This window comes from Mauremys mutica, chromosome 13 (genome assembly GCF_020497125.1).
Source record: "Mauremys mutica isolate MM-2020 ecotype Southern chromosome 13, ASM2049712v1, whole genome shotgun sequence".
Taxonomy (NCBI): domain Eukaryota; kingdom Metazoa; phylum Chordata; order Testudines; family Geoemydidae; genus Mauremys; species Mauremys mutica.
The window spans coordinates 49,317,263-49,342,166 of NC_059084.1; the positions used below are offsets into that span (position 1 = coordinate 49,317,263).

The 24,904-nt window shown below is 63.1% G+C and overlaps 1 protein-coding gene across 1 annotated transcript; it reads right to left on the reverse strand.

Annotated features, from left to right (window-relative positions):
• Positions 1 to 27: 27 nt before the first annotated feature.
• OXA1L (OXA1L mitochondrial inner membrane protein) lies at positions 28 to 5,986 on the reverse strand. Its single transcript, XM_044985986.1, is given in 12 exon segments — positions 28 to 211; positions 321 to 401; positions 474 to 636; positions 750 to 854; positions 1,085 to 1,249; positions 2,059 to 2,144; positions 2,464 to 2,607; positions 4,640 to 4,832; positions 5,328 to 5,447; positions 5,744 to 5,887; positions 5,889 to 5,968; positions 5,971 to 5,986. Coding segments are annotated over 12 exon segments (1,410 nt in total). The 3' UTR covers positions 28 to 98.
• Positions 5,987 to 24,904: the final 18,918 nt, after the last annotated feature.

Here is a 24,904-nt window from a genome sequence, read left to right on the forward strand (position 1 = left end):
CACAAGCAGAGTCCAGTGGCACCAGCGGGCGGGTGACGGGTCCTTTATTGGCTCAGACGCACCACCCTGAGCAGAGTCCGGGGTCCCGGTGTCGGGTCTCAGCCCAGTGTGTCCTGCCAGGGCCTCTTCGGGCGGGGGCTGGAGCCAGGGCCGCCAGCCCCGCCCTCCTTCTGCTGCAAGGGGTTGTGGGAGAAGGTCTGGCGCAGGGGTCCTGGGGGGAGAGACAGGGCGAGGGGTGAGATGGGCTGGGGGGCCAAATCCGAGCCGAGCGCACAGGGGGGTCCCCAGCCCTGGGGGTTGGGGGGGGGGAGGGCACAGACCTTTGGCGGCCAGGGCCAGGTGGTTCTTGATCCGCCGCTCACGCTCCTGCAGCTGCTGGGCCAGCTGGGCGTCCTTCCAGCCTGCGGGGGACGGGGGGAGGAGTTAGCCCCCTGCCTGCGCCGAGCCCCCCGAGCTCCCCCCGGGTCACTCACCGGCCCGCAGGCTCTGGACGAAGCCCCGGCGCGGGGGCAGCTGGGCCGGGTTGTGCTGGACGCGGTCGGGGATGCGGAGCCTGGTGCGGACGGCCGGGACCCGCAGGAGCCCGACCTGCGCCAGGGAGAACAGGTTGGACGTCAGCCAGTAGGTGAAGATGGCCTGGGGGAGACAGGGCAGCGTCAGGCGGGTTCCGGGGGGGCGATCGGGGCCAGCCCCCCTCCCCCCCCAAGGCTGCCCCCCCCGCCGCCCTTCTCCCCCCCGCAGGCTCTCACCGTGGGGAAGCTGATGGTCAGCGGCAGGATCACGAGCGGCATCACCCGGAAAACCGTCTTCATCACCTTCAGGTTGGGGTTGTCTACCCCGGACTCCGCCCCCAGCTGGGGGGGGGGACACACAGAGGGGCAGGGTTAGAGACAGGCGCCGATGCTAGAGCAGAGCCCCACCCTTCACCCCCCCACTGACCTTTCTTTATTGTAGGTCCTATATTATTTTCATCCCTCTCCCGGGCAGCAGGGGTGCTACAGCATAATGAGCACGGTCCTGCCCCTAGCCCTAGCTCCCTTGGTTAGTGTAGGTCCTACAGTATCGCCCGCCCCTCGGGGCTCACCTCCAGGATAAGCCACATGGTGCCGGTGACGACGAGGGGCAGGACGTAGAGGGGGTCGGCTGCCGTCAGATCCACGAACCATGCCAGGCCGCCGCTCTGCATGCTGGGCACGGGCAGGGCGGCCATCTCCCGCAGGGCGATGAAAAACGAGATAAAGACGGGGGTCTGGAGCGGGGGCAGAGACGGGGGTCAGAGCCATGGGGAGATGGGGGCTGCGGGTCGGGAGTGAGGGGCACCGGCAGGGCTGGGGGGGGGCAGGGCCGGGCTAGAGGGGGCTGCGGGTTGGGAGTGAGGGGCACCGGCAGGGCGGGGGGGGGCGCCAGGGCAGGCCTAGCAGGGGGCAGCGGGTTGGGAGTGAGGGGCACCGGCAGGGCAGGGGCGTGGGGCTGGGCTGGCAGGGGGCTGCTGATAGGGAGTGAGGGGCACCGGCAGGGCTGGGGGGGGCTGGGGTGGCAGGGGCATCAGGTCGGGAGTGGGGGGCACCAGCAGGGCAGGGGGGGGGCTGGGCTGGCAGGGGCTGCGGGTCGGGAGTGAGGGGCACCGGCAGAGCTGGGCTGGCAGGGGCTGCGGGTCGGGAGTGAGGGGCACCAGCAGGGCTGGGGGGGGCTGGGCTGGCAGGGGACTGCGGGTCGGGAGTGAGGGGCACCAGCAGGGCTGGGGGGGGCTGGGCTGGCAGGGGACTGCGGGTCGGGAGTGAGGGGCACCAGCAGGGCTGGGGGGGGCTGGGCTGGCAGGGGGCTGCGGGTCGGGAGTGGGGGGCACCAGCAGGGCTGGGGGGGGGCTGGGCTGGCAGGGGGCTGCGGGTCGGGAGTGAGGGGCACCAGCAGGGCTGGGGGGGGCTGGGTTGGCAGGGGCTGCGGGTCGGGAGTGGGGGGCACCAGCAGGGCTGGGGGGGGCTGGGCTGGCAGGGGGCTGTGGGTCGGGAGTGAGGGGCAGGGCTGGGGGCGGGGCCTGGAGTAGGGGCGGAGCCTTACCTGGACCAGCGGCACCAGGAAGCCCCGTATGGGGTTGACGTCATGGGCCTTCTGGTACAGATTCAGTTCTGAATACGACTTGGAGACTGGGGGGGAGGGGGGGGAAGAGTTAGGGGCTTGGCTCTGATCTCCCAGCCCTCCACAAAGCCCCTCCCCTAAAACCTCCAGGCTCCGCCCAGCCAGCCCCCAGGCTCCGCCCCCTCCCAAGGTCTGCACTATCTCTGAGGCCCTTATGCTTCTCCCCTTGACCCCAGGCATCACCTTCCTGGCTCACAAGCCCCGCCCCTGGGTCTAGACCCCACCCTCCAACTCTCAGGCTCCTCCCCCTCTTGCTGACCCCACCCACTTCCTGCCAAGATTCTCCCCACCCACCCCAGGTCCCTGGGCTCCGCCCCCAGCCCTCACATTCAAACTGGTTGCCGGAGCGCTTGGCGTCCTGCATGCGCTGCGTGAGCCGGGTGATCTCGGGCAGGTGGTTGTTCAGCTTGGCGGCCTCCCGCTGCCCCTTCACGATGAGCGGGAACACCAGACAGCGCGCCGCCACCGTGCCTGGGAGAGAGCGTTACCCACAATGCACCGGGCAGCGCGTTACCCACAATGCAGCGGGCAGTGCGCCGCCACCGTGCCTGGGGAGAGAGCGTTACCCACAATGCACCGGGCAGCGCGTTACCCACAATGCAGCGGGCAGTGCGCCGCCACCGTGCCTGGGGAGAGAGCGTTACCCACAATGCAGCGGGCAGTGCGCCACCCACAATGCACCGGGCAGTGCGCCCCGCCGTGTCTGGGGAGAGAGCATCACCCACAATGCACCGGGCAGCATGTCACCCACAATGCACCGGGCAGTGCGCCCCGCCGTGTCTGGGGAGAGAGCATCACCCACAATGCACCGGGCAGCATGTCACCCACAATGCACCGGGCAGTGCGCCGCCACCGTGCCTGGGGAGAGAGCGTTACCCACAATGCAGCGGGCAGTGCGCCACCCACAGTGCACCGGGCAGTGCGCCCCGCCGTGTCTGGGGAGAGAGCATCACCCACAATGCACCGGGCAGCATGTCACCCACAATGCACCGGGCAGTGCGCCGCCGCCATGCCTGGGGAGAGAGCATCACCCACAATGCACTGGGCACTACGTTACTCACAATGTACCGGGCAGCATGTCACCCACAATGCACCGGGCAGTGCGTTACCCACAATGCACCGGGCAGTGCGCCCCGCCGTGTCTGGGGAGAGAGCATCACCCACAATGCACCGGGCAGCATGTCACCCACAATGCACCGGGCAGCGCGGCGCCGCCGTGCCTGGGGAGAGAGCGTCACCCAGAATGCACTGGGAACTGCGTTACCCACAATGCACCGGGCAGCGCGCCGCCACCGTGCCTGGGGAGAGAGCGTAACCCACAATGCACCGGGAACTGCGTTACCCGCGGGCAGCGCACCGCCACCGTGCCTGGGAGAGAGCGTTACCCACAATGCACCGGGAACTGCGTTACCCACAATGCACCGGGCAGCGCGCCGCCGCCGTGCCTGGGGAGAGAGCGTTACCCACAATGCACCGGGCAGCATGTCACCCACAATGCACTGGGCAGTGCACCGCCGCCGTGCCTGGGGTGAGAGCGTTACCCACAATGCACCGGGAACTGCGTTACCCACAATGCACCGGGCAGTGCATTAGCCACAATGCACCGGGCAGCGCGCCGCCACCGTGCCTGGGGAGAGAGTGTTACCCACAAAGCACCGGGCAGTGTGCTGCCACCGTGCCTGGGGAGAGAGCGTCACCCACAATGCACCGGGGAGAGAGCGTTACCCACAATGCACCGGGGAGAGAGCGTTACCCACAATGCACCGGGAACTGCGTTACCCACAATGCACCGGGCAGCGCGCCGCCGCCGTGCCTGGGGAGAGAGCGTTACCCACAATGCACTGGGCAGTGTGCCGCCACCGTGCCTGGGGAGAGAGCGTTACCCACAATGCACCGGGCAGCATGTCACCCACAATGCACTGGGCAGCGCGCCACCACCGTGCCTGGGAAAAGAGCGTTACCCACAATGCACCGGGCAGTGCGTTACCCACAATGCACCGGGCAGTGCGCCGCCACCGTGCCTGGGGAGAGAGCGTTACCCACAATGCACCGGGAACTGCGTTACCCACAATGCACCGGGCAGTGCATTAGCCACAATGCACCGGGCAGCGCGCCGCCACCGTGCCTGGGGAGAGAGTGTTACCCACAAAGCACCGGGCAGTGTGCTGCCACCGTGCCTGGGGAGAGAGCGTCACCCACAATGCACCGGGGAGAGAGCGTTACCCACAATGCACCGGGGAGAGAGCATTACCCACAATGCACCGGGCAGCGCGCTGCCACCATTCTCGGGGAGAGAGCGTTACCCACAATGCACCGGGCAGCGAGGATCACTTGTGACAACCTGGGCAGGCCTCCCACAGGTCTGGGGGGGAGATAGCGTTACCCACAATGCACTGCACAGGCTGCCCTGGTACTTGGGGGGGAGGCGGGGCAAACCATTACCCCCAGTGCATTGTGGGTAGCTCTCTCGCCCGGCGCCCCGCTATCCCAGCATGCCCCTCACCGGCCACGATGGCGCCCCACCAGGGCAGCCCCAGGTCGGCGTGCAGGAACTCCAGCAGGTTCTGGATCAGCCCCACGGGCGTGTAGGAGCCGAGCCCCAGCTCCGCCAGTCCCAGCTCTGGCACCTCCGCCAGCTCCCCCCCGGGCACTGCGCCCCCCAGGTCTGGGGGCGGGGCAGCCGCGGGGGGCAGCACCTGGGGAGAGGAGACAATGAGATAGCGGCACCCCTCACTCCCCACCCGCCGGGCAGGCCTGGCCCTGCCCCCCCAGCCCTGCCAGTGCCCCTCACTCCCGACCCGCAGCCCCCTGCCCCCCCCATCCTGCCGGTGCCCCTCACTCCCGACCCGCAGCCCCTGCCCCCCCCATCCTGCCGGTGCCCCTCACTCCCGACCCGCAGCCCCCTGCCCCCCCAGCCCTACCGGTGCCCCTCACTCCTGACCCGCAGCCCCTGCCCCCCCCATCCTGCCGGTGCCCCTCACTCCCGACCCGCAGCCCCTGCCCCCCCCATCCTGCCGGTGCCCCTCACTCCCGACCCGCAGCCCCTGCCCCCCCAGCCCTGCCGGTGCCCCTCACTCCCGACCCGCAGCCCCTGCCCCCCCAGCCCTGCCGGTGCCCCTCACTCCCGACCCGCAGCCCCCTGCCCCCCCAGCCCTGCCGGTGCCCCTCACTCCCGACCCGCAGCCCCTCACCTGGGCCGCGCTGCTCTGGCTCCGGGCCGGGGGCAGCCGCAGGACAAGCCGGGGGCGCAGGGGGGCGCCACGCGGGGCGTTTCCATGGAGCCAGGCGGGGGGGGCCGAGCCCCTGCGGATCTGGGGGGAGAGGATCGGTGACCTTTGACCTCACCATGCCAAGGAGCAGCGGGGCTCCCCGGGTCACGACCCCGGCTTGTCCCCGGGCTGATCCCGGTTCAGCCCCAGGGGGGCGGGTCTTTCCGGTCCCCGTGACGTCACCAGCGGGGTCATGCCCGCGGACCCCTCGTGGGCCTCCTACCTCAGTGACCTTTGACCTCTAGGGCACCGCGATCCAGACCACGTGACCACCGCCCCCACCCCGCTTCCCTAAGGTCATGACCGCTGTGACGTCACGGGGTAACCCCGGATCCCACCTGCGTGTGGAGCCCCCTGAGGAGCGGGGCGAGCTCCGGGGGTCCCAGCCGGCGCCAGCCCCGTCTCGCTGCCGCGCACGCCGCCATGTTTGCGGGGAAGGAGCCGCCTCCGGCTGCGCAGAGACCCAGCGCCGCGCGCCCGCCTTCGGAGCAAGCGCTGTGCCAGATGCGAAGCTCTGCCGAAGCGAGCGCAGCCATGTTTTTTATGGGCAGGCACCGTATCTTGATAGAGTCAGGCGCCATCTTGGGAACGGGCAATACGCACTCCCTCCAGACTATGGGCAGCGGCCATCTTCGGTAGTGGCAAAACCCCGTCAGCCCGTAGGCGTGGCCGCCATCCTGACTGAAGGCGTCCGGCCGCTACGTACTGCGTCTGTCAGCCATATTGAATGAGGGAGGCAACCATGATGAGACAGGGCTGGCGCGCGTGCGTGTTTGGAAGGCGGCCACGTTGGCTGAAGGCATGGTCACATGATCTGTTACCAAAGGCGGCCATATCAAGAAAGGGCAACGTCACCACTGACCGGATGTCCGCTAGCAGCCATAGTGAATGTGGCAAAGTGTGGCAATGGAAAGGTGTGGCGGCCATTTTGAATGTGGTCTAGCATGCGCAGAGGTCCGTTTGAGTGCATGGAGGGAGCCATATTTAATTTTGGCAAAGGACTCTTGGGGCCATTTTTGGTGAGGGCAAGGTCCCCACGCCTGCCACGGGTCTGAGGCCGCCCTCGAGGCAGCCATGTTGGATGTGGCACAGAAAATTGACCTCAGACTCATACTGGAATCGTCTTAAAGGGACCAGCCCCGCGGCTCATCCCCCCACCAGCCCCTCCCCCACAGCCAGTCCCCACCCCACCGGATGCACATTGGCCACATGGGGGCAGTGGGAGACACATCCTGGCCCCCAGGCTCCCGCCCCCTCCCAGAGCCAGGGGGCGAACCCAGGAGTCCGGGCTCCCCGGCTGAGGCTCAGCCCTGCCCCTGGGGGCTGGGGTTTAGCTACCAGGGCTTTATTTTAGACTGGGGGGTGGGGGGGACGGGGCACTGGTGAGAAATGGCCACAAGGGGGCAGCAGAGGCCGAAGAGGGACCTGGTCTCCCTTTAACAACTGCAGATGAACCCAGGAGTCCTGGCCCAGGACCGGCTCCCGACTTGTTTTTGTGATGCGCCCCAATGGGCCTGCAGCGAATGGGGAAGTGAAACGAGCTAATTAAACAGTCTCGTGCCTGGGGTGGGGGTGGTGGGGCTTTAGGAATAAAATGCTGCGGCCCCTCGAGCCACCTCTGTCCGAGGACAGACAATAAAGCCTCGGACGGCTCAGCGGGGATCTGTGACGAGTCAGGGCTGGTGCGGAGACAGTGACTAGGACCGTGTTATTTGCCCCTTCATACAACACAAGAATTAGGGGTCACCTGATGAAATGAACAGGCATCAGCTGTCAAACAAACCTAGAGAAGTGTTTCTTCTGCCGCCACACGGTTAACCTGTGGAACTCACTGCCACAGGATCGTGTGAGACCAAAAAGGTTTTGACACACAATGACCCATGTTTCTGGAGGCTGGGTCCAGCGATGGCTATTGGCCAAGCTGAGGAGCCCACGGCACTTGGGGGCCCCAAACCTCTGGCAGCACATGCTGGGAATGGACGACAGAGGACGGATCACTCCCCGATGGCCTGTTCTGTTCATTGCCTCTGGGGCACCTGGCACTGGCCGCTGTCGGCAGACAGGACACTGGCCTAGATGGACCTTTGGTCTGACCCAGTCTGGCAATTCTTATGTTCCCTTCCCAAAGCCGAGGAGAGACCACAGGACTCCAGCTCCTCTAACCACCAGATCCCACTCCCATCCCACAGTCAGGGAGAGAACCCAGGAGTCCTGGCTCCCAGCTCTGACCCACTACACCCCCTCCCGTCCCAGAGCCAGGGAGAGAACCCAGGAGTCCTGGCTCCCAGGCTCAGACCCTGCCCACGAGAAGTTTTTGTGATTCACACCAATGGGCCAGGCAGTGAACGGGGAAGTGAAAGTTGCTAATTAAAGAGACTGGGGGACGCTGGGTTTATTCAAGAGGCCTGTGGTTTGAGTGGGTGCAATGGGGGAAATGGCCACATGGCGGCAGCAGAGGAGCAGAGTAGAGGCGGCTCCTGGGTTCCTGAAATGACTCTGCCTCCCCGTCTCAAACCAAGAACCCAGGAGTCCGGGCTCCTCCCCCTGCTCCAGCCCTTACACCCCACTCCCCTCCCAGAGTCAGAGAGAGAACCCAGGAGTCCTGGCTCCCAGGCTCAGACCCTGCCCTGCCCCTGACAAGCTGTTTTCATTCTCTGCAGTGGGGTGTGCAGCGAGCAGAGAAGTGAATGACCCAAGGGACGGGGGCTCAGCAGGGGCCCTGGGGCTGGGGTTTAGCTAACAGGACTTTTCTTTTAGATTGGGGGCACTGGTGAGAAATGGCCACATAGCGGCAGAAGAAGCTGGAGCTGGAGTCAGCTTCTGGCTCCATCACAGGACCTGGTCTCCCTTTTCCAACTGCAGATGAACCCAGGAGGAGTCCTGGATCCCAGCCCCCCCGGTCTAACCAGCACACCCCATTCTCTGCCAAGAGCTGGGGATAGAACCCAGGAGTCCTGGCTCTTGCAACCCCCCCACATGCTGTAACCACTAGAAGACCCCACACCCCTCCCAGAGCCAGGCTGAGAACCCAGGAGGCCAGGATCCCATCCCCAGGGCCGGCTCTACAGTTTGCGCTGCCCCAAGCAGCGCCCCGAATTGCCGCCACGGGCGGGGGGGGTGTGCAGTCCGTGTGCTGTTAGGGCGGCAGGTGCGTTTCCGCGACGGCGGCAATTTGGCGGCAGCGTCTATATTTAGCTGAAGCCGCCCCAGACAGCTAAACATAGAAGCTGCTGCTTCCGAATTGCCGCCACCGCGGAAACGCTCCTGCCGCCCTAAGGGCACATGGACTGCCCCCCCCACCCGCGGCGGCAATTCGGCACCCTGCTTGGGGGGAAAACAAGGGGGGCTGCCGCCCCTTGCAGACTGCCGCCCCAAACACCAGCTTGGAATGCAGGTGCCTGGAGCCGGCCCTGCCCATCCTGCCCTGTGGTCACAGTGTTGCCAATTTAGTCGTTTTCCCAACCCCTGCCCCCAAATACGATCCCCCCCCACTTCAGTTCCTGGGGAACCAGGAGCTGGGGGCAGAACCCAGGAGTCCTGGCGCAGGCCCTGCCCCCGAGATGTTTTTGTGATTTGCCCCAACGGGCCTGCAGCGAATGGGGAAGTGAAACGAGCTAATTACAGAGTCTCAGGTCACTCTGGGGCCTTTTGGGTTGTTTAGTCGGCCTGTGCTTAGAGTGGGTGCGATGGGCGAAATGGCCACATGGCGGCAGCAGAGAACCAGAGGGAGGCAGCTCCTGGGTTCCTGAAATGACCCTGTCTCCTCTTCCCAAACCAAGAACCCAGGAGTCCGGGCTCCTGGCCCCCTGCTGTTACACCCCACTCCCCTGCCAGAGCCAAGGAGAGAACCCAGGAGTCCTGGCTCCCAGGCTCAGACCCTGCCCTGCCCCTGACAAGCTGTTTCCACTCTCTGCAGGGGTGTGCAGCGAGCAGAGAAGTGAATGACCCAATTAAAGCTACAATGCCTCAGCAGGGACCCCTTGGAGGGCTGCAGTTTGGTTAACAGGGTTTTTCTACTAGACTGGGGGCACTGGTGAGAAAAAGCCATAAGGGGACAGCAGAAGCTGGAGTCAGGTTCTGGCTCCATAACAGGACCTGCTCTTCCTTTTCCAACTACAGATGAACCCAGGAGGAGTCTTGGCTTCCAACCCCCCTGCTCTAACCACTAGACCCCCACCCACCTACCAGAGCCAGGGAGAGAACCCAGGCATCCTGGCTCCCAGGTTCAGGCCCTGCCCTGCCCCTGACAAGCTGTTTCCATTCTCTGCAGGGGGGTGTGCAGCGAGCAGACAAGTGAATGACCAAGGGATGGGGGCTGAGCAGGGACCCCTGGGGGCTGGGCTTTAGCTAACAGGATTATTTTTTTAGACTGGGGGCACTGGTAAGAAATGGCCAAATGGTGGAAGCCAAAGCTGAAGCTGGAGTCAGGTCCTGGTTTCCCTTTTCCAACTGCAGATGAACCCAGGAGTCCTGGCTCCCAGCCCCCACTGAACTCTGCCATCCCTCCCCTGTGATTTCCCAACCACCACCCTTGTAAATTGGAACATGCCCCCTAACTTCAGTTCCTGGGGAAACAGGAGCTGGGGGCAGAACCCAGGAGTCCTGGCGCAGGCCCTGCCCCCGAGATGTTTTTGTGATTTGCCCCAACGGGCCTGCAGCGAATGGGGAAGTGAAACGAGCTAATTACAGAGTCTCAGGTCACTCTGGGGCCTTTTGAGTTGTTTAATCGGCCTGTGCTTAGAGTGGGTGCGATGGGCGAAATAGCCACATGGCGGCAGCAGAGAGCCAGAGTGGAGGCAGCTCCTGGGTTCCTGAAATGACTCTGTCTGCTCTTCCCAAACCAAGAACCCAGGAGTCCGGGCTCCTGCCCCCTGCTGTTACACCCCACTCCCCTCTTAGAGCCAGGGAGAGAACCCAGGCGTCCTGGCTCCCAGGCTCAGACCCTGCCCTGCCCCTGACAAGCTGTTTCCATTCTCTGCAGGGGGGTTTGCAGCGAGCAGAGAAGTGAATGACCCAAGGGACGGGGGCTCAGCAGGGGCTCCTGGGGGCTGGGGTTTAGCTAACAGGACTTTTCTTTTAGATTGGGGGCACTGGTGAGAAATGGCCACATAGCGGCAGCAGAAGCTGAAGCTGGAGTCAGTTCCTGGCTCCATAACAGGACCTGGTCTCCCTTTTCCAAGTGCAGATGAACACAGGAGGAGTCCTGGATTCCAGCCCCCCCGGGTCTAACCAGCAGACCCCATTCCCTGCCGAGAGCTGGGGGCAGAACCCAGGACTCCTGCCTCCCAGACCTCCCTGCTCTAACCACTAGACCCCACTCCCCTCCCAGAGCCAGGGAGAGAACCCAGGAGTCCTGGCTCCCAGGCTCAGACCCTGCCCTGCCCCTGACAAGCTGTTTCCATTCTCTGCAGTGGAGTGTGCAGCGAGCAGAGAAGTGAATGACCCAAGGGACGGGGGCACAGCAGGGGCCCCTGGGGCTGGGGTTTAGCTAACAGGACTTTATTTTAGTCTGGGGGCACTGGTGAGAAATGGCCACATGGCGGCAGCAGAAGCAGAAGCTGGAGTCAGGTTCTGGCTCCATCACAGGACCTGGTCTCCCTTTTCCAAGTGCAGATGAACCCAGGAGGAGTCCTGGATCCCAGCCCCCCCGGTCTAACCAGCAGACCCCATTCCTTGCCGAGAGCTGGGGATAGAAGCCAGGAGTCCTGGCTCTTGCAACCCCCACATGCTGTAACCACAAGAAGACCCCACACCCCTCCCAGAGCCAGGCTGAGAACCCAGGAGGCCAGGATCCCATCCCCAGGGCCGGCTCTATAGTTTGCGCCGCCCCAAGCAGCGCCCCGAATTGCCGCCACGGGCGGGGGCGGGGGTGGGGGGGCAGAACCCAGGAGTCCTGGCTCCCAGCCCCCTCCGAACTCTCTCATCCCTCCCCTGTGGTCAACTCCTCAGTGTTGCCAATTTAGTCATTTTCCCAACCCCTACCCCCAAATACGACCCCCGCCAACTTCAGTTCCTGGGGAAACAGGAGCTGGGGGCAGAACCCAGGAGTCCTGGCGCAGGCCCTGCCCCCGAGATGTTTTTGTGATTTGCCCCAACGGGCCTGCAGCGAATGGGGAAGTGAAACGAGGTAATTACAGTGTCTCAGGTCACTCTGGGGCCTTTTGGGTTGTTTAATCGGCCTGTGCTTAGAGTGGGTGCGATGGGCGAAATGGCCACATGGCGGCAGCAGAGAACCAGAGTGGAGGCAGCTCCTGGGTTCCTGAAATGACCCTGTCTCCTCTTCCCAAACCAAGAACCCAGGAGTCCGGGCTCCTGCCCCCCTGCTGTTACACCCCACTCCCCTCTTAGAGCCAAGGAGAGAACCCAGGCGTCCTGGCTCCCAGGCTGAGACCCTGCCCTGCCCCTGACAAGCTGTTTCCACTCTCTGCAGGGGGGTTTGCAGCGAGCAGAGAAGTGAATGACCAAGGGACGGGGGCTCCTGGGAGCCGGGGTTTAGCTAACCGGACTTTATATTAGTCTGGGGGCACTGGTGAGAAATGGCCACATGGCGGCAGCAGAAGCTGAAGCTGGATTCAGTTCCTGGCTCCATAACAGGACCTGGTCTCTCTTTTCCAACTGCACATGAACCCAGGAGGAGTCCTGGATCCCAGCCCCCCGGGTCTAACCAGCAGACCCCATTCCCTGCCGAGAGCTGGGGCCAGAACCACTAGACCCCACTCCCCTCCCAGAGCCAGGGAGAGAACCCAGGAGTCCTGGCTCCCAGTCCCCTCTGAACTCTGCCATCCCTCCCCCATGGTCAACCACGCAGTGTTGCCAATCTAGTCATTGTCCCAACCCCGGTCTCCAAATACGACCCCGCAACTTCAATTCCTGGGAAAACACGAGCTGGGGGCAGAACCCCGGAGTCCTGGCGCAGGCCCTGCCCCCGAGATGTTTTTGTGATTCCCACGAATGGGCCAGGCAGTGAACGGGGAAGTGAAAGCAGCTAATTAAAGAGGCTGGGGGGACGCTGGGTTTCTTAAAGAGGCCTGTGGTTTGAGTGGGTGCAATGGGGGAAATGGCCACATGGCGGCAGCAGAGGAGCAGAGTGGAGGCAGCTCCTGGGTTCCTGAAATGACTCTGCCTCCCCTTCCCAACCAAGAACCCAGGAGTCCCAGCTCCTATCCCCTGCTCTGACCCTGCCCTATACATCCCCCTCCCCTTCCCGAGCCAGGGAGAGAACCCAGGAGTCCGGGCTCCCCCTTCCTCCCTCGAAGGTCACTGTTGAGAAACGCAAAGTACCGGGCAATGGAGGAATTCATCCCTGTTACAGACACATGACGGGGGCTGAACTCGCTGCTGCCGCGAGAGAGCTCGGAGCTGCGGCCCCTTCCCGGCAAAGAGCCACTCGCTGCGCAGCCGCCCTCGGGCCAGCTCCCGGCGTGTTAGGAGAGAGCCCAGTGCCCACCCTGGCACCCCGCACGCAGAGCCGCCCCCAGCTCCAAGGGCTCCAGGCACTGGGAGAAAGGCCAGAGCCGGCAAAGCCTGGGCCCGCCCGGCGGGGAGCAGGGGCGACCGCGGGGCCTCGGCCCAGGGCTGGAACCTCCTGGCTGGGCCGGAGACAGGGACTGGGGCACCCGGGCCAGGGGCTCAGGAACATGCAGCAGGTTTCCAGCAGGCAGGATTTCCGTTAACCCGTGGAACTCACTGCCAGGGGTGGGCTGAGGCCAGAAGTCGAAGGGGGTTTGACACACAACGAGCCACGTTCCTGGAGGCCGGGTCCAGCGACGGCTATTGGCCAAGCTGGTCCGGGACGCGGCCCCCGGCGCCGGGTGGCCCCAGAGCTCGGGGTGCCAGGAGCTGGGCATGGCGAGAGGGGAGGGATCACTGCATGATTCCCTGTTCTGTTCATTCCCTCTGGGGCACCTGGCACTGGCCACGGTCGGGAGACAGGACACTGGGCTAGATGGACCCTTGGTCTGACCCAGTCTGCTGGTTGTTATATTCCCCTCCCAAAGCCCGGGATAGACGCCAGGACTCCTGGCTCCCAGCCGCAGGCCCTGCCCCCGAGATGTTTTTCTGATTCACACCAATGGGCCAGGCAGTGAACGGGGAAGTGAAATTAAAGAGGCTCAGGGGACTCTGGGTTTAATCAAGAGGCCTGTGGTTTGAGTGGGTGCAATGGGGGAAATGGCCACATGGCGGCAGCAGAGGATCACAAATGAAGCAGAACCTGGTTTCCTGAACTGACTCTGTCTCCCCTTCCCAAACCCAGAACCCAGGAGTCCGGGCTCCTTCCCCTCTGCTGGATACACATCCCACTCCCCTCCCAGAGCCAGAGCGAGAACCCAGGAGTCCGGGCTCCTTCCCCTCTGCTGGATACACATCCCACTCCCCTCCCAGAGCCAGAGCGAGAACCCAGGAGTCCGGACCCCTTCCCTTCTGCTCGATACACATCCCACTCCCCTCCCAGAGCCAGAGCGAGAACCCAGGAGTCCAAGCTCCAAGTCCCCCCTGCTCTAACCACTAGCTACCACTCCCCTCCCAGAGCCAGAGCAAGAATCCAGGAGTCCTGGCTCCAAGTACCCCCCGCTCTAACCACTAGACCCCACTCCCCTCCCAGAGCTAGAGCGAGAACCCAGGAGTCCTGGCTCCCAGGCTCAGACCCTGCCCTGCCCCTGACAAGCTGTTTCCATTCTCTGCAGTGGGGTGTGCAGCGAGCAGAGAAGTGAATGACCCAAGGGACGGGGGCTCAGCAGGGGCCCCTGGGGCTGGGGTTTAGCTAACAGGACTTTTCTTTTAGATTGGGGGCACTGGTGAGAAATGGCCACATAGCGGCAGAAGAAGCTGAAGCTGGAGTCAGGTTCTGGCTCCATCACAGGACCTGGTCTCCCTTTTCCAACTGCAGATGAACCCAGGAGGAGTCCTGGATCCCAGCCCCCCCGGTCTAACCAGCAGACCCCATTCTCTGCCGAGAGCTGGGGATAGAAGCCAGGAGTCCTGGCTCTTGCAACCCCCACATGCTGTAACCACTAGAAGACCCCACAACCCTCCCAGAGCCAGGCTGAGAACCCAGGAGGCCAGGATCCCATCCTGCCCTGTGGTCACAGTGTTGCCAATGTATTCATGTTCCCAGTCACCACCCCCATAAATTGGAACATGCCCCCTAACTTCAATTCCTGGGGAAACACGAGCTGGGGGCAGAACCCAGGACTCCTGGCTCCCAGATCTCCCTGCTCTAACCACTAGACCCCACTCCCCTCCCAGAGCCAGGGAGAGAACCCAGGAGTCCTGGCTCCCAGCCACCTCTGAACTCTGCCATCCCTCCTCTGTGGTCAACCACGCAGTGTTGCCAATCTAGTCATTTCCCCAAACCCTGCCCCCAAATACGACCCCCCAACTTCAATTCCAGGGAAAACACGAGCTGGGGGCAGAACCCCGGAGTCCTGGCGCAGGCTCTGCCCCCGAGATGTTTTTGTGATTCCCACCAATGGGCCAGGCACCGAACGGTGAAGTGAAAGCAGCTAATTAAAGAGGCTCGGGGTACGCTGGGTTTCTTAGAGGCCTGTGGTTTGAGTGGGTGCAATGGGGGAAATGGCCACATGGCGGCAGCAGAGGAGCAGAGTGGAGGCAGCTCCTGGGTTCCTGAAATGACTCTGCCTCCTCTTCCCAACCAAGAACCCAGGAGTCCGGGCTCCTGCCCCTGCCCTTACACCCCACTGCCCTCCCAGAGCCAGAGAGAGAACCCAGGAGTCCCAGCTCCTACCCCCTGCTCTGACCCTGCTCTATACATCCCCCTCCCCTTCCCGAGCCAGGGAAGAGAACCCAGGAGTCCGGGCTCCCCCTTCCTCCCTCGAAGGTTACTGTTGAGAAACGCAAAGTACCGGGCAATGGAGGAATTCATCCCTGCTACAGACACATGACGGGGGCTGAACTCGCTGCTGCCGCGAGAGAGCTCGGAGCTGCGGCCCCTTCCCGGCAAAGAGCCGCTCGCCGCGCGGCCGCCCTCGGGCCAGCTCCCGGCGCGTTAGGAGAGAGCCCAGTGCCCACCCTGGCACCCCGCACGCAGAGCCGCCCCCAGCTCCAAGGGCTCCAGGCACTGAGAGAAAGGCCAGAGCCGGCAAAGCCTGGGCCTGCCCGGCGGGGAGCAGGGGCGACCGCGGGGCCTCGGCCCAGGGCTGGAACCTCCTGGCTGGGCCGGAGACAGGGACTGGGGCACCCGGGCCAGGGGCTCAGGAACATGCAGCAGGTTTCCAGCAGGCAGGATTTCCGTTAACCAGTGGAACTCACTGCCAGGGGTGGGCTGAGGCCAGCAGTCGAAGAGGGTTTGACACACAACGAGCCACGTTCCTGGAGGCCGGGTCCAGTGACGGCTATTGGCCAAGCTGGTCAGGGACGCGGCCCCGGGCGCCGGGTGGCCCCAGAGCTCGGGGTGCCAGGAGCTGGGCATGGCAAGAGGGGAGGGATCACTGCATGATTCCCTGTTCTGTTCATTCCCTCTGGGGCACCTGGCACTGGCCACGGTCGGGAGACAGGACACTGGGCTAGATGGACCCTTGGTCTGACCCAGTCTGCTGGTTGTTATATTCCCTTCCCAAAGCCCGGGATAGACGCCAGGACTCCTGGCTCCCAGCCTCAGGCCCTGCCCACGAGATGTTTTTCTGATTCACACCAATGGGCCAGGCAGTGAACGGGGAAGTGAAAGCAGCTAATTAAAGAGGCTCAGGGGACTCTGGGTTTATTCAAGAGGCCTGTGGTTTGTGTGGGTGCAATGGGGGAAATGGCCACATGGCGGCAGCAGAGGATCAGAAATGAAGCAGAACCTGGTTTTCTGAACTGACTCTGTCTCCCCTTCCCAAACCCAGAACCCAGGAGTCCGGGCTCCTTCCCCTCTGCTGGATACACATCCCGCTCCCCTCCCAGAGTCAGAGCGAGAACCCAGGAGTCCTGGCTCCAAGTCCCCCCCGCTCTAACCACTAGACCCCACTCCCCTCCCAGAGCCAGGGAGAGAACCCAGGAGTCCTGGCTCCCAGGCTCAGACCCTGCCCTGCCCCTGACAAGCTGTTTCCATTCTCTGCAGGGGTGTGTGCAGCGAGCAGAGAAGTGAATGACCCAAGGGACGGGGGCTCAGCAGGGGCCCCTGGGGCTGGGGTTTAGCTAACAGGACTTTATTTTAGTCTGGGGGCACTGGTGAGAAATGGCCACATGGCGGCAGAAGAAGCTGAAGCTGGAGTCAGGTTCTGGCTCCATCACAGGACCTGGTCTCCCTTTTCCAACTGCAGATGAACCCAGGAGGAGTCCTGGATCCCAGCCCCCCCAGTCTAACCAGCAGACCCCATTCCTTGCTGAGAGCTGGGGATAGAACCCAGGAGTCCTGGCTCTTGCAACCCCCACATGCTGTAACCACTAGAAGACCCCACACCCCTCCCAGAGCCAGGCTGAGAACCCAGGAGGCCAGGATCCCATCCCCAGGGCCGGCTCTACAGTTTGCGCCGCCCCAAGCAGCGCGCCAAATTGCCACCACAGGTGTGTGGGGGGGGTGCAGTCCGTGTGCCCTTAGGGCGGCAGGTGCGTTTCTGCGGCGGCGGCAATTCGGCGGCAGTTGCTATGTTTAGCTGAAGCCGCCCCAGACAGCTAAACATAGACGCTGCTGCTTCCGAATTGCCGCCACTGCGGAAACACTCCTGCCGCCCTAAGGGCACATGGACTGCCCCCCCCCGCCCGCAGCGGCAATTCGGCACCCTGCTTGGGGGGAAAACAAGGGGGGCTGCCGCCCCTTGCAGACTGCCGCCCCAAGCACCAGCTTGGAATGCAGGTGCCTGGAGCCGGCCCTGCCCATCCCGCCCTGTGGTCACAGTGTTGCCAATTTAGTCGTTTTCCCAACCCCTGCCCCCAAATACGATCCCCCCCCACTTCAGTTCCTGGGGAACCAGGAGCTGGGGGCAGAACCCAGGAGTCCTGGCGCAGGCCCTGCCCCCGAGATGTTTTTGTGATTTGCCCCAACGGGCCTGCAGCGAATGGGGAAGTGAAACGAGCTAATTACAGAGTCTCAGGTCACTCTGGGGCCTTTTGGGTTGTTTAATCGGCCTGTGCTTAGAGTGGGTGCGATGGGCGAAATGGCCACATGGCGGCAGCAGAGAGCCAGAGTGGAGGCAGCTCCTGGGTTCCTGAAATGACCCTGTCTCCTCTTCCCAAACCAAGAACCCAGGAGTCCGGGCTCCTGCCCCTACACCCCACTCCCCTCTTAGAGCCAGGGAGAGAACCCAGGCGTCCTGGCGCCCAGGCTGAGACCCTGCCCTGCCCCTGACAAGCTGTTTCCATTCTCTGCAGGGGGGTGTGCAGCGAGCAGACAAGTGAATGACCAAGGGATGGGGGCTCAGCAGGGACCCCGGGGGGCTGGGCTTTAGCTAACAGGATTATTTTTTTAGACTGGGGCCACTGGTAAGAAATGGCCAAATGGTGGAAGCCAAAGCTGAAGCTGGAGTCAGGTACTGGTTTCCCTTTTCCAACTGCAGATGAACCCAGGAGTCCTGGGTCTCAGCATCTCCTGCTCTAACCCCTAGACACCCCCACTCTCCCAGAGCCAGGGAGAGAACCCAGGAGTTCTGGCTCCCAGGCTCAGACCCTGCCCTGCCCCTGACAAGCTGTTTCCATTCTCTGCAGTGGGGTGTGCAGCGAGCAGAGAAGTGAATGACCAAGGGATGGGGGCTCAGCAGGGGCCCCTGGGGGCTGGGGTTTAGCTAACAGGACTTTATTTTAGTCTGGGGGCACTGGTGAGAAATGGCCACATGGCGGCAGCAGAAGCTGAAGCTGGATTCAGTTCCTGGCTCCATCACAGGACCTGGTCTCTCTTTTCCAACTGCACATGAACCCAGGAGGAGTCCTGGATCCCAGCCCCCCGGGTCTAACCAGCAGACCCCATTCCCTGCCGAGAGCTGGGGCCAGAACCACTAGACCCCACTCCCCTCCCAGAGCCAGGGAGAGAACCCAGGAGTCTGGGCTCCCAGTCCCCTCTGAACTCTGCCATCCCTCCCCCATGGTCAACCACGCAGTGTTGCCAATCTAGTCATTGTCCCAACCCCTGTCCCCAAATACTCCCCCCCAACTTCAATTCCTGGGAAAACAGGAGCTGGGGGCAGAACCCCGGAGTCCTGGCGCAGCCTCTGCCCCCGAGATGTTTTTGTGATTCCCACCAATGGGCCAGGCACCGAACGGGGAAGTGAAAGCAGCTAATTAAAGAGGCTCGGGGGACGCTGTGTTTCTTAAAGAGGCCTGTGGTTTGAGTGGGTGCAATGGGGGAAATGGCCACATGGCGGCAGCAGAGGAGCAGAGTGGAGGCAGCTCCTGGGTTCCTGAAATGACTCTGCCTCCCCTTCCCAACCAAGAACCCAGGAGTCCGGGCTCCTGCCCCCTGCCCTTACACCCCACTGCCCTCCCAGAGCCAGAGAGAGAACCCAGGAGTCCCAGCTCCTACCCCCTGCTCTGACCCTGCCCTATACATCCCCCTCCCCTTCCCAAGCCAGGGAGAGAACCAGGAGTCCGGGCTCCCCGTTCCTCCCTTGAAGGTCACTGTTGAGAAACGCAAAGTACCGGGCAATGGAGGAATTCATCCCTGTTACAGACACATGACGGGGGCTGAACTCGCTGCTGCCGCGAGAGAGCTCGGAGCTGCGGCCCCTTCCCGGCAAAGAGCCGCTCGCCGCGCGGCCGCCCTCGGGCCAGCTCCCGGCGCGTTAGGAGAGAGCCCAGTGCCCACCCTGGCACCCCGCACGCAGAGCCGCCCCCAGCTCCAAGGGCTCCAGGCACTGGGAGAAAGGCCAGAGCCGGCAAAGCCTCGGCACAGGGCTGGAACCTCCTGGCTGGGCCGGAGACAGGGACTGGGGCACCCGGGCCGGGGGCTCAGGAACATGCAGCAGGTTTCCAGCAGGCAGGATTTCCGTTAACCAGTGGAACTCACTGCTGGGGGTGGGCTGAGGCCAGAAGTTGAAGAGGGTTTGACACACAACGAGCCACGTTCCTGGAGGCCGGGTCCAGCGACGGCTATTGGCCAAGCTGGTCAGGAACGCGGCCCCCGGCGCCGGGTGGCCCCAGAGCTCGAGCTGCCAGGAGCTGGGCATGGCGAGAGGGGAGGGATCACTGCATGATTCCCTGTTCTGTTCATTCCCTCTGGGGCACCTGGCACTGGCCACGGTCGGGAGACAGGACAGTGGGCTAGATGGACCCTTGGTCTGACCCAGTCTGCTGGTTGTTATATTCCCCTCCCAGAGCCAGGGATAGACGCCAGGACTCCTGGCTCCCAGCCGCAGGCCCTGCCCCCGAGATGTTTTTCTGATTCACACCAATGGGCCAGGCAGTGAACGGGGAAGTGAAATTAAAGAGACTCAGGGGACTCTGGTTTATTCAAGAGGCCTGTGGTTTGAGTGGGTGCAATGAGGGAAATGGCCACATGGCGGCAGCAGAGGATCACAAATGCAGCAGAACCTGGTTTTCTGAATTGACCCTGTCTCCCCTTCCCAAACCCAGAACCCAGGAGTCCCGGCTCCTTCCCCTCTGCTCGATACACATCCCACTCCCCTCCCAGAGTCAGAGCGAGAACCCAGGAGGCCAGGATCCCATCCCGCCCTGTGGTCACAGTGTTGCCAATTTAGTTGATTTCCCAACTGCCACCCCTAACTTCAGTTCCTGGGGAAACAGGAGCTGGGGGCAGAACCCAGGAGTCCTGGCGCAGGCCCTGCCCCCGAGAGGTTTTTGTGATTTGCCCCAACGGGCCTGCAGCGAATGGGGAAGTGAAACGAGCTAATTACAGAGTCTCAGGTCACTCTGGGGCCTTTTGGGTTGTTTAATCGGCCTGTGCTTAGAGTGGGTGCGATGGGCGAAATGGCCACATGGCGGCAGCAGAGAACCAGAGTGGAGGCAGCTCCTGGGTTCCTGAAATGACCCTGTCTCCTCTTCCCAAACCAAGAACCCAGGAGTCCGGGCTCCTGCCCCCCTGCCCTTACACCCCACTCCCTTCCCAGAGCCAGGGAGAGAACCCAGGCGTCCTGGCGCCCAGGCTGAGACCCTGCCCTGCCCCTGACAAGCTGTTTCCATTCTCTGCAGGGGGGTGTGCAGCGAGCAGAGAAGTGAATGACCCAAGGGACGGGGGCTCCTGGGGGCTGGGGTTTAGCTAACCGGACTTTATTTTAATTTGGGGGCACTGGTGAGAAATGGTCACATGGCAGCAGCAGAAGCTGAAGATGGAGTCAGTTCCTGGCTCCATAACAGGACCTGGTCTCTCTTTTCCAACTGCAGATGAACCCAGGAGGAGTCCTGGATTCCAGCGCCCCCTGCTCCAACCGCCAGACCCCATTCCCTGCCGAGAGCTGGGGGCAGAACCCAGGAGTCCTGGCTCTTGCAACCCCCACATACTGTAACCACTGGAAGACCCCACACCCCTCCCAGAGCCAGGCTGAGAACCCAGGAGGCCAGGATCCCATCCCGCCCTGTGGTCACAGTGTTGCCAATTTAGTCGTGTTCCCAACCGCCACTCCCGTAAATTGGAACATGCCCCGTAACTTCAGTTCCTGGGGAAACATGAGCTGGGGGCAGAACCCGGGACTCCTGGCTCCCAGACCTCCCTGCTCTAACCACTAGACCCCACTCCCCTCCCAGAGCCAGGGAGAGAACCCAGGAGTCCTGGCTCCCAGCCCCCTCTGAACTCTGCCATCCCTCCCCCGTGGTCAACCACGCAGTGTTGCCAATCTAGTCATTTCCCCAAACCCTGCCCCCAAATACGACCCCCCCAACTTCAATTCCAGGGAAAACACGAGCTGGGGGCAGAACCCCGGAGTCCTGGCGCAGGCTCTGCCCCCGAGATGTTTTTGTGATTCCCACCAATGGGCCAGGCAGTGAATGGGGAAGTGAAAGCAGCTAATTAAAGAGACTCGGGGGACGCTGGATTTCTTAAAGAGGCCTGTGGTTTGAGTGGGTGCAAGGGGGGAAATGGCCACATGGCGGCAGCAGAGAACCAGAGTGGAGGCAGCTCCTGGGTTCCTGAAATGACTCTGCCTCCCCTTCCCAAACCAAGAACCCAGGAGTCCGGGCTCCTGCCGCTGCCCTTACACCCCACTCCCCTCCCAGAGCCAGAGAGAGAACGACGAGTCCCAGCTCCTACCCCCTGCTCTGACCCTGCCCTATACATCCCCCTCCCCTTCCCGAGCCAGGGAGAGAACCCAGGAGTCCTGGCTTCCAGGCTCAGACCCTGCCCTGCCCCTGACAAGCTGTTTCCATTCTCTGCGGCCCCTGGGGGCTGGGGTTTAGCTAACAGGACTTTTCTTTTAGATTGGGGGCACTGGTGAGAAATGGCCACATGGCGGCAGAAGAAGCTGAAGCTGGAGTCAGGTTCTGGCTCCATCACAGGACCTGGTCTCCCTTTTCCAACTGCACATGAACCCAGGAGGAGTCCTGGATCCCAGCCCCCCCGGTCTAACCAGCAGACCCCATTCTCTGCCGAGAGCTGGGGATAGAAGCCAGGAGTCCTGGCTCTTGCAACCCCCACATGCTGTAACCACTAGAAGACCCCACACCCCTCCCAGAGCCAGGCTGAGAACCCAGGAGGCCAGGATCCCATCCCTAGGGCCGACTCTACAGTTTTCGCCGCCCCAAGCAGCGCGACGAATTGCCGCCACGGGCGGGGGGGGGGGAGGGGGAGTCCGTGTGCCCTTAGGGCGGCAGGCGCGTTTTCGCGCCGGCGGCAATTCGGCGGCAGCTTCTATGTTTAGCTGAAGCCGCCTGTAGTGAGTCAGTGTGGCTCCCCTCCTGCCCGGCAGAGGGAGCTCCCTTGTCAACCCCCCAGTGGGCGGAGCTACCGCCACCAGTCCCCGCCCCCCAGAAGTCAAGGGGCGGGGCAGGAAGTAGAAAAGGAGCGCACCAGAGCTCAGTCAGAGGCCAGCCACTGCCGAGAGCAGACGTGCCTGCGGGAGCTCCCGGCTGGGAACCCTCCTCGGCCCGAGGCAGCTACCCGGCCTGGCCGGAGCTTCCCCGCGCTCACTACGACGAGGAGTCTCCGGAGCCTCCCCGGAGCCGGTACTGGGAGGAGCCCCCAGGATTGCCTAGCGCCCGCTACGACGAGGAGCCCCCAGGCTTGCCTAGCGCCCGCTACGACGAGGAGCCCCCCAGGCCCTGCTGTTACCCGGAGGAGCCGCCCGAGCAGGCCTGGCCCGACTTCCCGGAGGAGCTGCCGGACCTGCCGCCAAGCCCTGCTCCAGAGAAGCCGATGCAGACGGACTGGCCCGAACCCAGTGCGGCTGACGAGGTAGGCCCTGAGGGGGAAATGGAGTGTAGCCCGGGGGGTAGCCGACCCCTGTCAGGCTGCAGGCACTGAAGTGCCGATGTCAGTGTGTTGCGGCCAGGATCCCCACTGACTGCAGCGGATCCACGCCGCTGCTAGGGCCCCGGGCTGGGACACAGTGGAGTGGGTGGGCCTGTGTCCCCCCTGCCACCCCTTTCACGGGTGGCAGTCTCCCCCTCACACCAGCACCCCGACCCAAAGGTCTGGATGTACCGGTTGTTTGCTCAGCTCCTTCCTGAGGACCTGAGCCCCCGAAATTGAACTGCTGCTCAGCCCTGCCTGGGGATCTGAGCCCTGTGTTTGTTGCTGCCCCGCCCTGAGCTAGGGCCTGGGCTTATCCACTGAGCCCGGTATCTTGCTGTTGGCCAGCCCCTGCTCCAGAGGGCCTGGGCCTATTTTGTACTGCTGTTGGTCAGCCCCTGCTCCAGAGGGCCTGGGCCTATTTTGTACTGCTGTTGGCCAGCCCCTGCTCCAGAGGGCCTGGGCCTATTTGTACTGCTGTGGCTTTTATTCTCTGACCCTATGTGATGCAGAAAGAATTAGGCCCTGCTCCAGAGGGCCTGGGCCTAATTGTACCGCTGTTTGCTCAGCTCCTGCGTAAGGACCTGAGCCCTGAACTGCTGTTGCCCAGCCCCTGCTCCGGAGGGGCTGGGCCACCTAACGTCGTTCCCTATCACTCCTACAGACTAGCAGGAGATAAGAAGTGAGTCGGTGTGGCTCCCCTCCTGCCCGCTGGAGGGTCGAGCCCCGACCAACTGATTACACGCCCCAGACAGCTAAACATAGAAGCTGCTGCTTCCGAACTGCCGCCACCGCGGAAACCCTCCTGCCGCCCTAAGGGCACATGCACTGCGCCCCCCGCCCACGGCGGCAATTCGGCGCGCTGCTTGGGGGGAAAACAAGGCGGGCTGCCACCCCTTGCAGATTGCTGCCCCAAGCACCAGCTTGGAATGCAGGTGCCTGGAGCCGGCCCTGCCCATCCCGCCCTGTGGTCACAGTGTTGCCAATTTAGTCGTTTTCCCAACCCCTGCACCCAAATACGACCCCCCCCAACTTCGATTCCTGGGGAAACAGGAGCTGGGGGCAGAACCCAGGAGTCCTGGCGCAGGCCCTGCCCCCGAGAGGTTTTTGTGATTTGCCCCAACGGGCCTGCAGCGAATGGGGAAGTGAAACGAGCTAATTACAGAGTCTCAGGTCACTCTGGGGCCTTTTGGGTTGTTTAATCGGCCTGTGCTTAGAGTGGGTGCGATGGGCGAAATGGCCACATGGCGGCAGCAGAGAACCAGAGTGGAGGCAGCTCCTGGGTTCCTGAAATGACCCCGTCTCCTCTTCTCAAACCAAGAACCCAGGAGTCCGGGCTCCTGCCCCCCTGCCCTTACACCCCACTCCCCTCTTAGAGCCAGGGAGAGAACCCAGGCGTCCTGGCTCCCAGGCTCAGACCCTGCCCTGCCCCTGACAAGCTGTTTCCATTCTCTGCAGTGGGGTGTGCAGTGAGCACAGAAGTGAATGACCAAGTGACAGGGGCTCAGCAGGACGCCCGGGGGGCTGGGGTTTAGCTAACAGGATTATTTTTTTAAACTGGGGGCACTGGTAAGAAATGGCCAAATGGTGGAAGCCAAAGCTGAAGCTGGAGTCAGGTCCTGGTTTCCCTTTTCCAACTGCAGATGAACCCCGGAGTCCTGGCTCTCAGCATCTCCTGCTCTAACCACTAGACACCCCCACTCTCCCAGAGCCAGGGAGAGAACCCAGGAGTCCTGGCTCCCAGCCCCCACTGAACTCTGCCATCCCTCCCCCATGGTCAACCACGCAGTGTTGCCAATCTAGTCATTGTCCCAACCCCTGTCCCCAAATATGACCCCCCCAACTTCAATTCCTGGGAAAACAGGAGCTGGGGGCAGAACCCAGGAGTCCTGGCGCAGGCCCTGCCCCCCGAGATGTTTTTGTGATTCCCACCAAGGGGCCAGGCAGTGAATGGGGAAGTGAAAGCAGCTAATTAAAGAGGCTCGGGGGACGAGTCCCAGCTCCTACCCCCTGCTCTGACCCTGCCCTATACATCCCCCTCCCCTTCCCGAGCCAGGGAGAGAACCCAGGAGTCCGGGCTCCCCCTTCCTCCCTCAAAGGTCACTGTTGAGAAACGCAAAGTACCGGGCAATGGAGGAATTCATCCCTGCTACAGACACATGACGGGGGC